Source organism: Lotus japonicus, chromosome 3 (assembly GCF_012489685.1).
Source record: "Lotus japonicus ecotype B-129 chromosome 3, LjGifu_v1.2".
Lineage (NCBI taxonomy): Eukaryota > Viridiplantae > Streptophyta > Magnoliopsida > Fabales > Fabaceae > Lotus > Lotus japonicus.
Window position 1 is genome coordinate 28,966,198 of NC_080043.1, and position 11,480 is coordinate 28,977,677.

Here is an 11,480-nt window from a genome sequence, read left to right on the forward strand (position 1 = left end):
GGATTAAATAATTCATTATTTTAGGGCTCGTTTGGTATGCCGTATTAGGCATGATTATATAAGCTTATACAATACATTATGAGTTTATCCATTGTTTGGTGTTAACATTGTATTGTATAAGCTTATCCATCAACTCACTCTTATACATCAAAATGATGTATTATTTAATCCATCATGTAGGTGATGGATAAAGTCTGATAAGATTTGACGTATAAGCCACCATCACCACCACCCTCCACTGCTTCCACCATTCGCCTTCAACTACCACTACCGTGACCGCCACTATCCTCCACTATCTCCGCCACGATCGCTGCCACCATCGCCACGAACACCGCCATCCTACGCCCACCACAACCACCCACCACCACCACCGCCACCCTCCACCACTTCTACCATCGCCGACAATATCACCGACGTCGGCGCCACCACCACCATACCGCCACCATAACCATTGTCCTCCTTCACCACCACCCTCCACCGTTGCCCCACCACCGCCATCGCTGTCGATATCTACACTATCCATCCTCCACAACCACCACCACCATCATCACCCCCTTCCACTGCCGCCACCACCACCAACACCACCCACACCACCACCCTACCGCCACCGACACCACCATCACCCTATCGCCACCAGAACCACTGTTCTCATCCACCACCACCACCACCACCCTACCGCCACCAACACTGCCACCAACATCCTACTGCCACCACAACCATCGTACGTCCTCCTCCACTACCATCACAGCCACCACCGTACCGCAGCCACCACTACCACCGTCATCACTGCCACCATCAACACCACCCTACCACCACCCTAACCACTGCGCTACCGCTGACACCACCACCATTCACCACCACCAGTACTGCTACGACTATATATACTCGCAACCACCATGTCCACCAGCCTCCACTATCACCACCTTCTCCACTACCACTACCACTACCCACACCACCACCGCCACCCTCAATCATAACTATCGCCACCATCCTTCACCATCACTGCCACCGGTGCCGCCACCACCGCCGCCGCCACCACCATCCACCACCACTTTCGCCACCAAATTATACAGTGCATGAGCAAACGTTGTATAATATTAAAATTTTATCTGGTCTTATCCTATCTGACCTAATACAATCAAGTATTATACTATCAAGCCTTATACTATACAGCATATCAAACAGACCCTTAATGTATAAGAGTGAATTGATGGATAAACATCTAACATACAATGTTTTTCACTTAACAATGAATAATTATATAATGCATTGTATAAGTTTATACATCATGTCCAATGCGACACATAAACGAGTTCTGAGAGAAAAGATAAAGGAGAGAGGAGGCCAAGAGAAGGGTAAGCGTAAGTATTTCCTTGTTTTGGTTTTTTCAAGGTATTCCCACACCCGACAATCATGAGACTAATCTTTCGAGACTCATAGATAACATTAAGTGAGTAAGTCTCTCCCAAAAACATTTCCTTGTTTGAGAGTATAAAAATTGAGAAGTAAAAAATACAATTAAGAGTGAGCAAAAGTGGGAAGGAGCAAAAGTGGGGGAAAGTAATGGAACATAATGGAATTAATACCATTGGTTTCCATCTGATTCCATCCTTTTTTTAATTACACAAACAATGGATCTTTCAAACCTCTCTCTCCCTTCCGCTCCACTGCATCCCCTTCCCCTAATCCAAACGAAGCCTTAAGAGAGGGTCATGGATGGGTCTCCGAGGGTTCATATAAATTCTCCAACCTCTTCCCGTTTAATTAAAAACTCTCAAACTCTCATTCCTCCCTTTTAAAATTCAACTCAGGAACTCACTCTTACGAGTAAACAAGCATTCGTAAACAAGTGCACAAAACCCACAAGAAAGAATCGAGATCCACCGTCTGAGATTCCATTGGGGCTTGGTTTCCTCGTATCACATCTCTATTGTACGAGGTCAGTACCAATTTCAAATAGATTTTCACGATATCATTCAATGAAATGCCCCTTTGCCGATTTCAATGTTTTTTCTTTTGCTTTCATTGCAGGTTTCAATGGCATTGAGTAAGATTCCGCGGCACAATGTTGCTTTGTTCGTTGAATCAGGTGGCTGCCCTCGCCGGTGTTACGCCACCAGCAAAGTAGACCTGAGGAAGTTCCACCCCTTGATTCTGGAGAAAATCGAGAAACGTTCTCAGGCCTACCCTGTTGGCACCATGGTTCCTGTTGCCAAGGAGGTCCTCCTCTCTAGGAATGTTCTCATCCATGGCGTTTCCACCCTCATCAACTACTTCCCTTTCATGGCTTGCAAGTCAGTGTTCTTTTTCTTCTTGTTATTTGATTTTTAATTGTGACTTACATTTTTAATTAATTTAGTCCTTATGTTAAAATGTTTTGAATTTAAGGTGCGTTTGGGTAAACAACTTAATGTAGTGCGGATAGCAATGAACGCATTAGCGTTTATTCATAAGTTAATTTGAGAAACTTAGTGAAATAAGCTTACTGAGCAACTTATGAAAATAAGCTCATAATAGCTAATAGGCAGGTCATAAGCTGTTTACATAAGCTCTTTTCAGCAGTTGCATAGACGCTTATGCTATAAAGTAAGCTCAAATAAGCTCTTCCGAACGGAGCCATAATCCTGCATTGACGATCATTTTCACTTTTCTTCAGGGTCTACTTTGAAATTTTGAGAGTCAATGAGTCGTGTGTAGGGGGAAAAGCAATATAGCTCAGTTTTTATTGGTGATGGTTATTTTATAATTTGGTCTTTATACTTCAGAGTAAATCCATATCTAATGGTATTATATTGAAAATAATTGTACATGTACGGAATTAGGGATTAAACCTATAAAGAACAATTTGAAAATGAATGTTCAGCACTGGGACCAAAAAATATATTTGAACTTTTAAATTTCAGTATTAGGGTTTGGGATTGTTTCTCTAAATTTAATGTGGGTGCGTTAGCATTTTACATTAGGCAGCTTCTTCTGCATTGTCATTACATTAAGTAGTTATCTTGCTGATACTTATAGTCCATTATGATTCTTGAACACTGGATATGTTTTGATCCTTCCATTTTTTGGCTTAAAATCTTAAATTTCCGTTTATATATTAAGCAATGGAGGAAAGGAAAGTGCAAGGTTTTCTTGGTGAATGAAACGAAGATTGGAAACATTAGCCTGTTATAACATAATGAGCAAACACTTTTGCTTGTTGCTGTTGCTTATAAATGATGAATGCTATCTATCATAAATATCAAGTTGGTAATTTCTACTTAAAATGCTAAAGCCGATTTTCAAGTATTTTTCAGGATTATGTTCTTCAAGAATCGTTGCCATTTAATCACAGTCGAGCATTATTTTAAGGAAAAATGTTTGAAATAGGGTGATCATTGAGCAAATTGTATTTTACTTGGACTTGTTGTCTTCCAACTTTTGTAAGCTGAAGTTATTGAGATAACTATATCTGATCTACTTAAATTGTGTAACTACAGATTCTGTCCAGAGATATATATTGGCGAGCAGGGGCATTTAATTCAGACTTGCTGGGGTTACAGGCATCGTGCCACGAACCGGGTTCATGAATGGGTCAAAGGTTGTTTGAATGATATAGTTGTTCCTGTTGAAACATTTCAGCTGAAAAACATGTTCCAAGGTGTTAGCCATAACCAAAGGTTTGACTCTGATCGCATCCCTGCTGTTGTTGAGTTATGCTGGCAAGCAGGGGCTGATCCCGATGATAAAAACCTTTGTCCAAGTAAATGGAACTTGGAGGCTGCCAATGGTGGTGTTGACGGAACTGAGTCTTTGTCACCAAATGATCTTGCTTCTATAGCAAATAACACTCTCAGAGCTTGGGAGACTCTTAGGTCTGGGGTGGGGAAGTTGTTATCGGTTTATTCAGTGAAAGTTTGTAAACATTGTTCTGAGGTTCATGTTGGGCCATCTGACCATAAAGCTAGGCTCTCTGGAGTGTTTAAGTGTGAGAGTTGGAAAGGAGCTCACTTTTGGATAAAAGCTAATGTGGATCATTTAGTTCCCCCAAAGATCGTATGGAGACGAAGACCTCAAGATCCTCCTGTACTTTTGAATGAAGGGAGAGACTTCTATGGGCGTGTTCCAGCTATATTGGATCTGTGCGCAAAAGCTGGTGCTATTGTGCCTGCAGAGTATAATAAAATGATGAAAGAGCAAGGTTTGCCTGGTCCTGCCAATAATAAAATTTGGCAAGGGCATTAGAGCATCAAGATTTTGAAAGCAACAATGAGTTGAATTCTAATCAGGCCACTCAATCAGGGACAGTTTGGAGAACAAATCTGACTTGTCATTACTTTCATCTGCATTTTTCTGCATAATGTCAAGGTTGTCTAGCATAATGCCTATTCTTGTGTTGCTTACTTCAAGATATTTTGTTCCCATATCTCACATGTCCCCAAAATGTTTATGCAGAGAAAATCAAAATCTCAGACATCTATATATGTGGATGGACTGGAGATGGACCCGCGCTTCAGGTTGGGCAAAGGTACTCTAATGTTCTACTCTTAAAGTCAAAGATCCCAGTTATTTTTCCCTGGTTATTATTTTTGTAAACATTGAGGAATCATATCCAATAGTTCCTGGAAATATTGACAGGGGAGATATTGCATTGTTGTAAATATCTGTAACAAGTTCACCACTGCCAAAAAGGGGCAGTTTGCCAAAAAGGGAAGTGACATATCACATGAATCGAACCTCTGCTTTCTTGAAATGAAAGTTTGTTTTCTATAAAGTATCAAGTGTTTAGTTACCAAATTTGGATTATTCAAAGAACAAGGTTCACTCTAGAGGAAATAGTAAGGATCAATAAATGTTGATTGAAAAATCAGTAAATAAGATTGTAATGAAATACATGTGAATATCTAATAGACAATGAAAGCATTAAAATCTACTCTAACAAACAATCAAGTTATTCAAATTTACTCTGAATCTTCCAATTATTAGTTACAACTCTTCACTTTTCTCTATAAAGTAAATCTCTAAAAACCAAGTCTCTAGTTTGTTGGCTTTTATTTGCAGGTGGTGGTTCATCATAGATAAATAAATTGCAGATGGTGTTTCATTGTGCATAAGTTCTTTCGATAAATAAAACTCTCCTTGAAGTCTGAGTGATATCTTTGAAACAAGAAAGATAATGATTTGGTGATTGGCTTTTATCATTTGGCAAGGATAATATAATTATCCCTGTTTGCCTTATCTAATGTAATGGCCAAATTTGGTGAAAGAAAAGCGAGAATTAGGGATTTGGTTCTTCTAAAGTCTACAAGCAAGATTCTCTTACTTGCTTGGTTGTGAAAAAATACCGGGTTACCACACTGATTTTCATGCTATTATTAGTCAATGTTTATCTTACTATTTAGTTCTTTTTAATCAGTTAGCTACACTGATACATATTACGAATTTACGACTCTTAAAATTAGTTGTTAACAAGTTTAATGAATTAAATGATATAAAAGAAAGGAAAGGATACAAAATTCGAACTATTCCATCTCTCTGACTACTGAATGGTTGATACATTTAATTTTTATAATGTTGGAAGAATAATGAGATTTAAATGCAGGCCAACCATCTCTGTTGTGAACTGTAAGATACAAGAGGTGTATGATAGTACTTTTTTTTTGCTTATTGCACTTTTGGTCTCATTGTTGGATTGTGTAATTTTGGTCCCCTTGTTTTTTTTTTTCAAGTTAATTAAGTTCTGATAGGAACCCAAATATTAGTAGTCTTAGTATTGCTAAGGTATTTGTTAGGAAGGGTAAAAGGGGGAATAAAATTGATTCCCACTAGTGATAACTGCCAAGCTGATGTGGCAGTATCTTCAGGGTGCTAGGAGTGTGAAAGAGAGAGAATGCTGAGATGAAAATGGGTATATAAGCATGTATTGGGAGAGAGGGTGGTAGGCTTGATTTGGGATTAAGCTTGCAAGAGTAGAGGCACTCTCGAATTGCCTCAGTTTCTTTTCTGTTATTCTCTGTAATTTTCCTAAATTGGATCTGAGATTTTCTCAGTTTCCAGTACCAATCAATAGGAAACCTTTTCAATTCATTTTCCTTTCTCTGAATTTCTGGGTTCCTAACAAGTTCCTTTAGTTTTAAATTTTTGCAAGTTTTATCCTTCTATCAATTTCATGTACCTAAAGACATCATGAATCATCATTTTCTATTAAAATATTTTGGGGTTTATGATGGATTGGAAATATTAAGTAATTTTAACAGTATGAAATTTAGTAAAAATGGGATAAAATATGAAGTATTCTATATGATTTAAAATCAGGTTTTGAAGAGGGGTAAATTTGAGATTTTTATTTGTGTGAAGTTTAATATTTTGGTTGGTGAGTGTTTGAAGGAGGCCTTAAGTGTAGCAAATTTAAATATTTAGGGACTAAATATGCTAAAATATTTATTAGGAACAAAAATCACATATCAAACTATAGTAGATATGGATATGTTTGCTTTCAAGCTGGATCGTGTTAAATGAAAACGGAGCAGAATACTTTCTTTCACATTGAGTGTGTTCAGTTTCATGTTTGCCTCGACGTGAACCTGAAAACACATCCCAACGCATAAATGGAGAAACATGATTTTGCCAAGTTGACTTCAATATGATACTTTCTGTTCTGCTTAACTGCATTTGGACTCATCCAAGTTATACAGTTCCTTTTCAATGTATCTGTATATATACTTTCAAGGGTGCTGTAATTGGTTTCTCTGGTTTGACCTTTACTTAATCCAACTCCAGTATATCAGGATTACATGTTAAGCTGTCTTTTATTGGTTGTTAGCTTGATCCTGTCTTTAATTTGGAACAGTGTTGTAAATTTATATTAACCTCTTTATTAGATTTGAAGGTACGAGTGTTAGTTAGTTGTTACAGTTTGAAGAAATTTTGATGCTGATACCAAGATTAAAGAATGAAGGGATTCAATTGTACAGATAAGGTTTTCTGATTAAAAGGTTGGTATAGTAGCTGGATAACATGGTCAATTTTCACTCCTAGTCTCCCTTTAGAAAGTTTGCACTATGAAGATGTGTTTATTAAGCTTCCCTTGTAGTTTAAATAGCTTTGTAATTTTGTTTTATTTATTTTTATTTGGTGTCCTTTGCAGTTTTGCTATGAATATGATGATTGAATTTTCTTCCATGGATTTCAACGTCTATATCATTATCACTGATGAATCTCAGGATTTGCAAAATTGCTTGATCACTGGTTCAAACCTGTCTTTTATTTTTGTTTACCAAGTTGGACTTCTGTTGTGAACACAAAACTGTCTTAAATTGCCTGATTAAATGTTAATGTCTTGAATGGAGATTTGATTATTTGATAGTATCCCTTAGCTGATAGCAATTTATAGTATAGTAAACAAAAATTACATCAAGAAGTGTTATTTTTCTGTTTTAATACTTTTCTTATTGTTATTCAAAGGGGCACTAAAAACTGGTCTAAGACCAGTTTGGTTCTTAAATCGGTTTAAAATGGTTCAGAGTCAGTTAATTGTATACATATATCTGTAGCAAAAATATTGTATAGTTGTATATTCACTTAGGAAAACTATCATTATATCGACATACCTGCATACCCTACATTTGAATGTCAAAATTAAATCAACCAATCATAGAAAAGATATCTACTCAAAGTTGGTCCCAGAGGTCAATGTCGGCAATTTTTGTGGTACACCACATCCCAACTAGCCATGGCAGTGGCATAGGGAACACATGTTGGTATAACTTTCATGTCATGTGTGCAAAAATAGAAAAAAGGTCCAAAGTCTCGATTTGCCTCTGCCTGCCGCTAAAAAATTCAATGTATTTTGGTAATATTACATTTATTCTATTCAAAACAAAATGTTTGATTATACTTAGGATATTTTATTGACATATTGGAAATTAAATCTAAGCCGATGAAATATATTAATTCGCCCTTTACTTTAAAATTTAGGAGACGTACAATCTGAGATTTTGAACACACCAAATTGAATCTTCGGAAGATTACAAGAAACTGCATGTGGTGCAGTTTTGTGATCCCATTATATATAATGGTTGAAGTATTAAATTATAGTCTCTTTTTATATAATGAAAACTTTAAAGGTCAAAATTTCTGTAAAAAGAAAAAAAAAGCATAATAAGAATGTGCCTCTTCACGTTAAAGCACACATAAAGCCATCTGCAAATGGGCATGCACAGATAGATATGTGCCTAAAAACTGTACGGTGGGTAGAAACTAGATGTATGAATAGAGTCTGGAATCTGTACTTGGTTAAATTGTATCGTAGTTTTTAATGTTTTTTAATGTTTATAATATTGAGAATGATTCTTAGAGCAACTCCAACGCTGGTTTCTTAACCCAGCTGGAGTTGCTAAGAAACCGTATCCTATTTTTTGCAGCATTGGAGAATGCCTAGTTGGCACTTCTGGTATCTTAGCAACAGTGCAGAGTTCCTTGCACAAGGAACTCTGCTTTTTGGTTTCTTAGCATTTAAAATTATTATTTTCTCTCACTTTCTTCAACCGAATGCTCCAGAATTCAGAGGGAAAAAAACAGATTGAAGGAACTTGGAAGAAGATGAACAACAGAGCTCCAAAACAACAATTTGATTACAACAAAATTATAACTTTAAAATATAAATTATTACTTTACAATAAAAATTAAAACTTTACCCTCATGATCTGGGTTACATGAAAAAAAATAAGGAAGAGGGAGCAAAGTGAGCAGCAAAAATTAAAGCTTGGACCACCGATCAAGCACCTTGCATGTCTGATCCAGAAGCTTGAGGGGCGATTTGGGTCTTGATTGAAGCTTTGGTGGCGGCTGGGGTAGGTTTTAGCTGCGGTGGTGGGTGTTTGGTGGTGGTGAGGTGGGTTTCGATGGGTGTGAGGTGGGTTTTGGTGGCGGTGGATGTTGCATCGTGGCCGGTGGTGGGTGTTTGGTGGTGGTGAGGTGGGTTTCGATGGGTGTGAGGTGGGTTTTGGTGGCGGTGGATGCTGCATCGTGGCCGGTGGTGGGTGTTTGGTGGTGGTGAGGTGGGTTTCGATGGGTGTGAGGTGGGTTTTGGTGGCGGTGGATGCTGCATCGTGGCCGGTGGTGGGTGTTTGTTGGCGGTTGAGGTTGTTTGTTGGCGGTGGTGGGTGTTTGTTGCGGTGGTGGGTGAGAGGAAGGGGAAAAGGAGACGCTGCAGGTCGTGGAAGAGGAAGGGGGAAAGAGGAAGGGGAAAAGAAGAAGGTGAGTGAGAGCTTGAGGAAGGAGGTGAGTGAGAGAGGTTGAAGAAGCTGAGCGTGAGAGAAGAGAGGAAGGAGGTGAGTGAGAGAGGTTGAAGAAGCTGAGCGTGAGAGAAGAGAGGAGCGGCTAGGGTTGAGGGTTGGGTCTGAGGGTGAGAGTGAGGAAAAATAGATTATATAGTGGGTGACCGGCTGAGCCGGTCATCCCACCGGCTGGAGCCGGTTTTCTGCCCGTTTGGGCTTTTTTTTTTTTGAATTTTTTTAAATTGACCGGTTTGACCGGTTTTCTGACCGTTTTTTCAATTATCAGCTTCTTTACCGACCGTTTTTTCAATTCTCAGCTTCTTTACCTTATATATAGTGCAGTAGACCATTTGAAACACCAACATTTACTCCCACAATATCTCTCTTGTCCAAAAATTCTCAAATTTCTCAAAATGTCTAATCCTTATGAGCAATATTATCCACTGCTCGACAATGAAACACCTCCTACAAGTGAAGGTTTGCAACCTTCGCCTATGTTTCCGCCACAAAACCAACCTCCGCAGATGATTCACCCGCAAAGCCAACCTATGATGGTGTTCCAACAACAAAACCAACATTCGCAGGTGATTCGCCCGCAAAGCCAACCTATGCCGATGTTCCAACAACAAAACCCACATCCGCAAATGTATCAACCACAAAGCCAACATCCGCAGATGTGTCACCCTCAAAACCAACCTCCTCACACCGGTGGTAATGTTCAAAATCCTTCGTATCAAATGTTTCCACAATCGTTCTACCATCAAAACCAACCTCAGGGTCAAATGGGACCATATCCACCACAAATGCCTTATCCAAACAATCCACAATATTGCATGTATCCACCACAATACCAAGCACCTCCTACTGGTAGCAGCAGTAGTTCAAAAGTCTCAAGTACACATTGTGAGGCTATGCCCGATGAGCCTGAATTTTCTACTCAACGGGGTCTAGATGATATTGATCTTGAAGAATCCGGAAAGAAACGCACCAAATGGAGTGGTAAAGATAATATACTTCTTCTTCAATCATGGCTCAACGTTTCTACCGATCGGGTCGTGGGAAATGAGCAAAAGTCAGATTTGTTTTGGAATAAGATTCGAGCCCAATATGAGGAGTACCGCGACGATGCCTCTCCTTCGAGGACATGGTTATCCCTGAAATCTCATTTTAATAAATTGAATGCTGATCTTCAAAAATTTGTCGGTTGCCACACTAAAGCCGTCAATCATTGGAAAAGTGGACACTCAGATAAGGACATCATGGCTACGGCGCATCAATTATATCATGTAGATACAGGTAAAGATTTCAAACATGAGAATGAATGGCGGTTGGTGAAGGATGAACCAAAGTGGAAGGGAACATTTATGACAACCAGTTCAACGAGGCAGAAGAAGTCAGTAGATGGGGTGTATGCAACATCGTCTGACCGGAGTGCATCAATCGAGGGCGACGAATATGAGGCCACACAACCAGCAACCCGCCCGTTGGGAAAAAAGAACCAGAAAAGGAAGGCCAAAGTAGGAGACACAGCTTCAAGTGATCTCGATTATGTTCCTAACTCCGAGATGATAGCCATCGGGAAAGCTAAACTGGGATTCCTTGCGAGTTTTGAGAAGCTCAAGACTGAAGAACTGGAGGTGAAAAAGGAAAAAAACAAACTTCAAAAGGCGCGGTTATTGAAGGAATACAAAGATATCCTTATGGAGGACACATCACAAATGAACGAGGTGCAGTTAGCAACGCATCAGCGCCTAGTTGAATTCGCCATGAAAGAACTAGGAATGTCTTAATTCTTGTTGTTGTCTTTCTTAGCGTGTGCCAATGTTGTGATTTTAGCATTTCTACTTATTGATTCTGCATTAGTGTTGTAATTTTAGCATTTCTACTTATGTGTATTGCATCAGTGTTGTAATTTTAGCATTTCTACTTATGTGTATTGCATCAGTGTTGTAATTTCAGTATTCGAATTTTTCTTAATGTGTACTGCGTTTCTACTTATGTGTTCTATATAGCCGTTGGGGAATATAGCCGTTGGGGAATATAGCCGTTGTGGAATATAGCCGTTGGGGAATATAGCCGTTGTGGAATATAGCCGTTGGAGAATATAGCCGTTGGGGAATATAGTCGTTGGGGAATATAGCCGTTGGGGAATATAGCCGTTGTGGAATATAGCCGTTGGAATTTAAATTAAATTCGTATTAATTTTAATTAAATTATTTTTAA

At 38.8% G+C, this 11,480-nt stretch overlaps 1 protein-coding gene across 1 annotated transcript; it reads left to right on the forward strand.

Annotated features, from left to right (window-relative positions):
• Positions 1 to 1,608: 1,608 nt before the first annotated feature.
• LOC130748922 (APO protein 4, mitochondrial-like) lies at positions 1,609 to 4,347 on the forward strand. The gene is made up of 3 exons (XM_057602172.1): positions 1,609 to 1,939; positions 2,032 to 2,294; positions 3,480 to 4,347. Exons 2-3 carry the CDS (start codon positions 2,038 to 2,040, stop codon positions 4,222 to 4,224), a joined length of 1,002 nt encoding a protein of 333 aa, XP_057458155.1. The 5' UTR covers positions 1,609 to 1,939; positions 2,032 to 2,037; the 3' UTR covers positions 4,225 to 4,347.
• The last annotated feature ends 7,133 nt before the right edge of the window (positions 4,348 to 11,480 follow it).

Excerpts from the sequence above, each read along its gene's own strand:
- LOC130748922 (XM_057602172.1), top strand. The coding sequence starts at position 2,038 with ATGGCATTGAGTAAGATTCCGCGGCACAATGTTGCTTTGTTCGTTGAA. Across the intron at positions 2,295-3,479 it reads TTCCCTTTCATGGCTTGCAA|ATTCTGTCCAGAGATATATA; the intron begins GTCAGTGTTCTT and ends GTGTAACTACAG.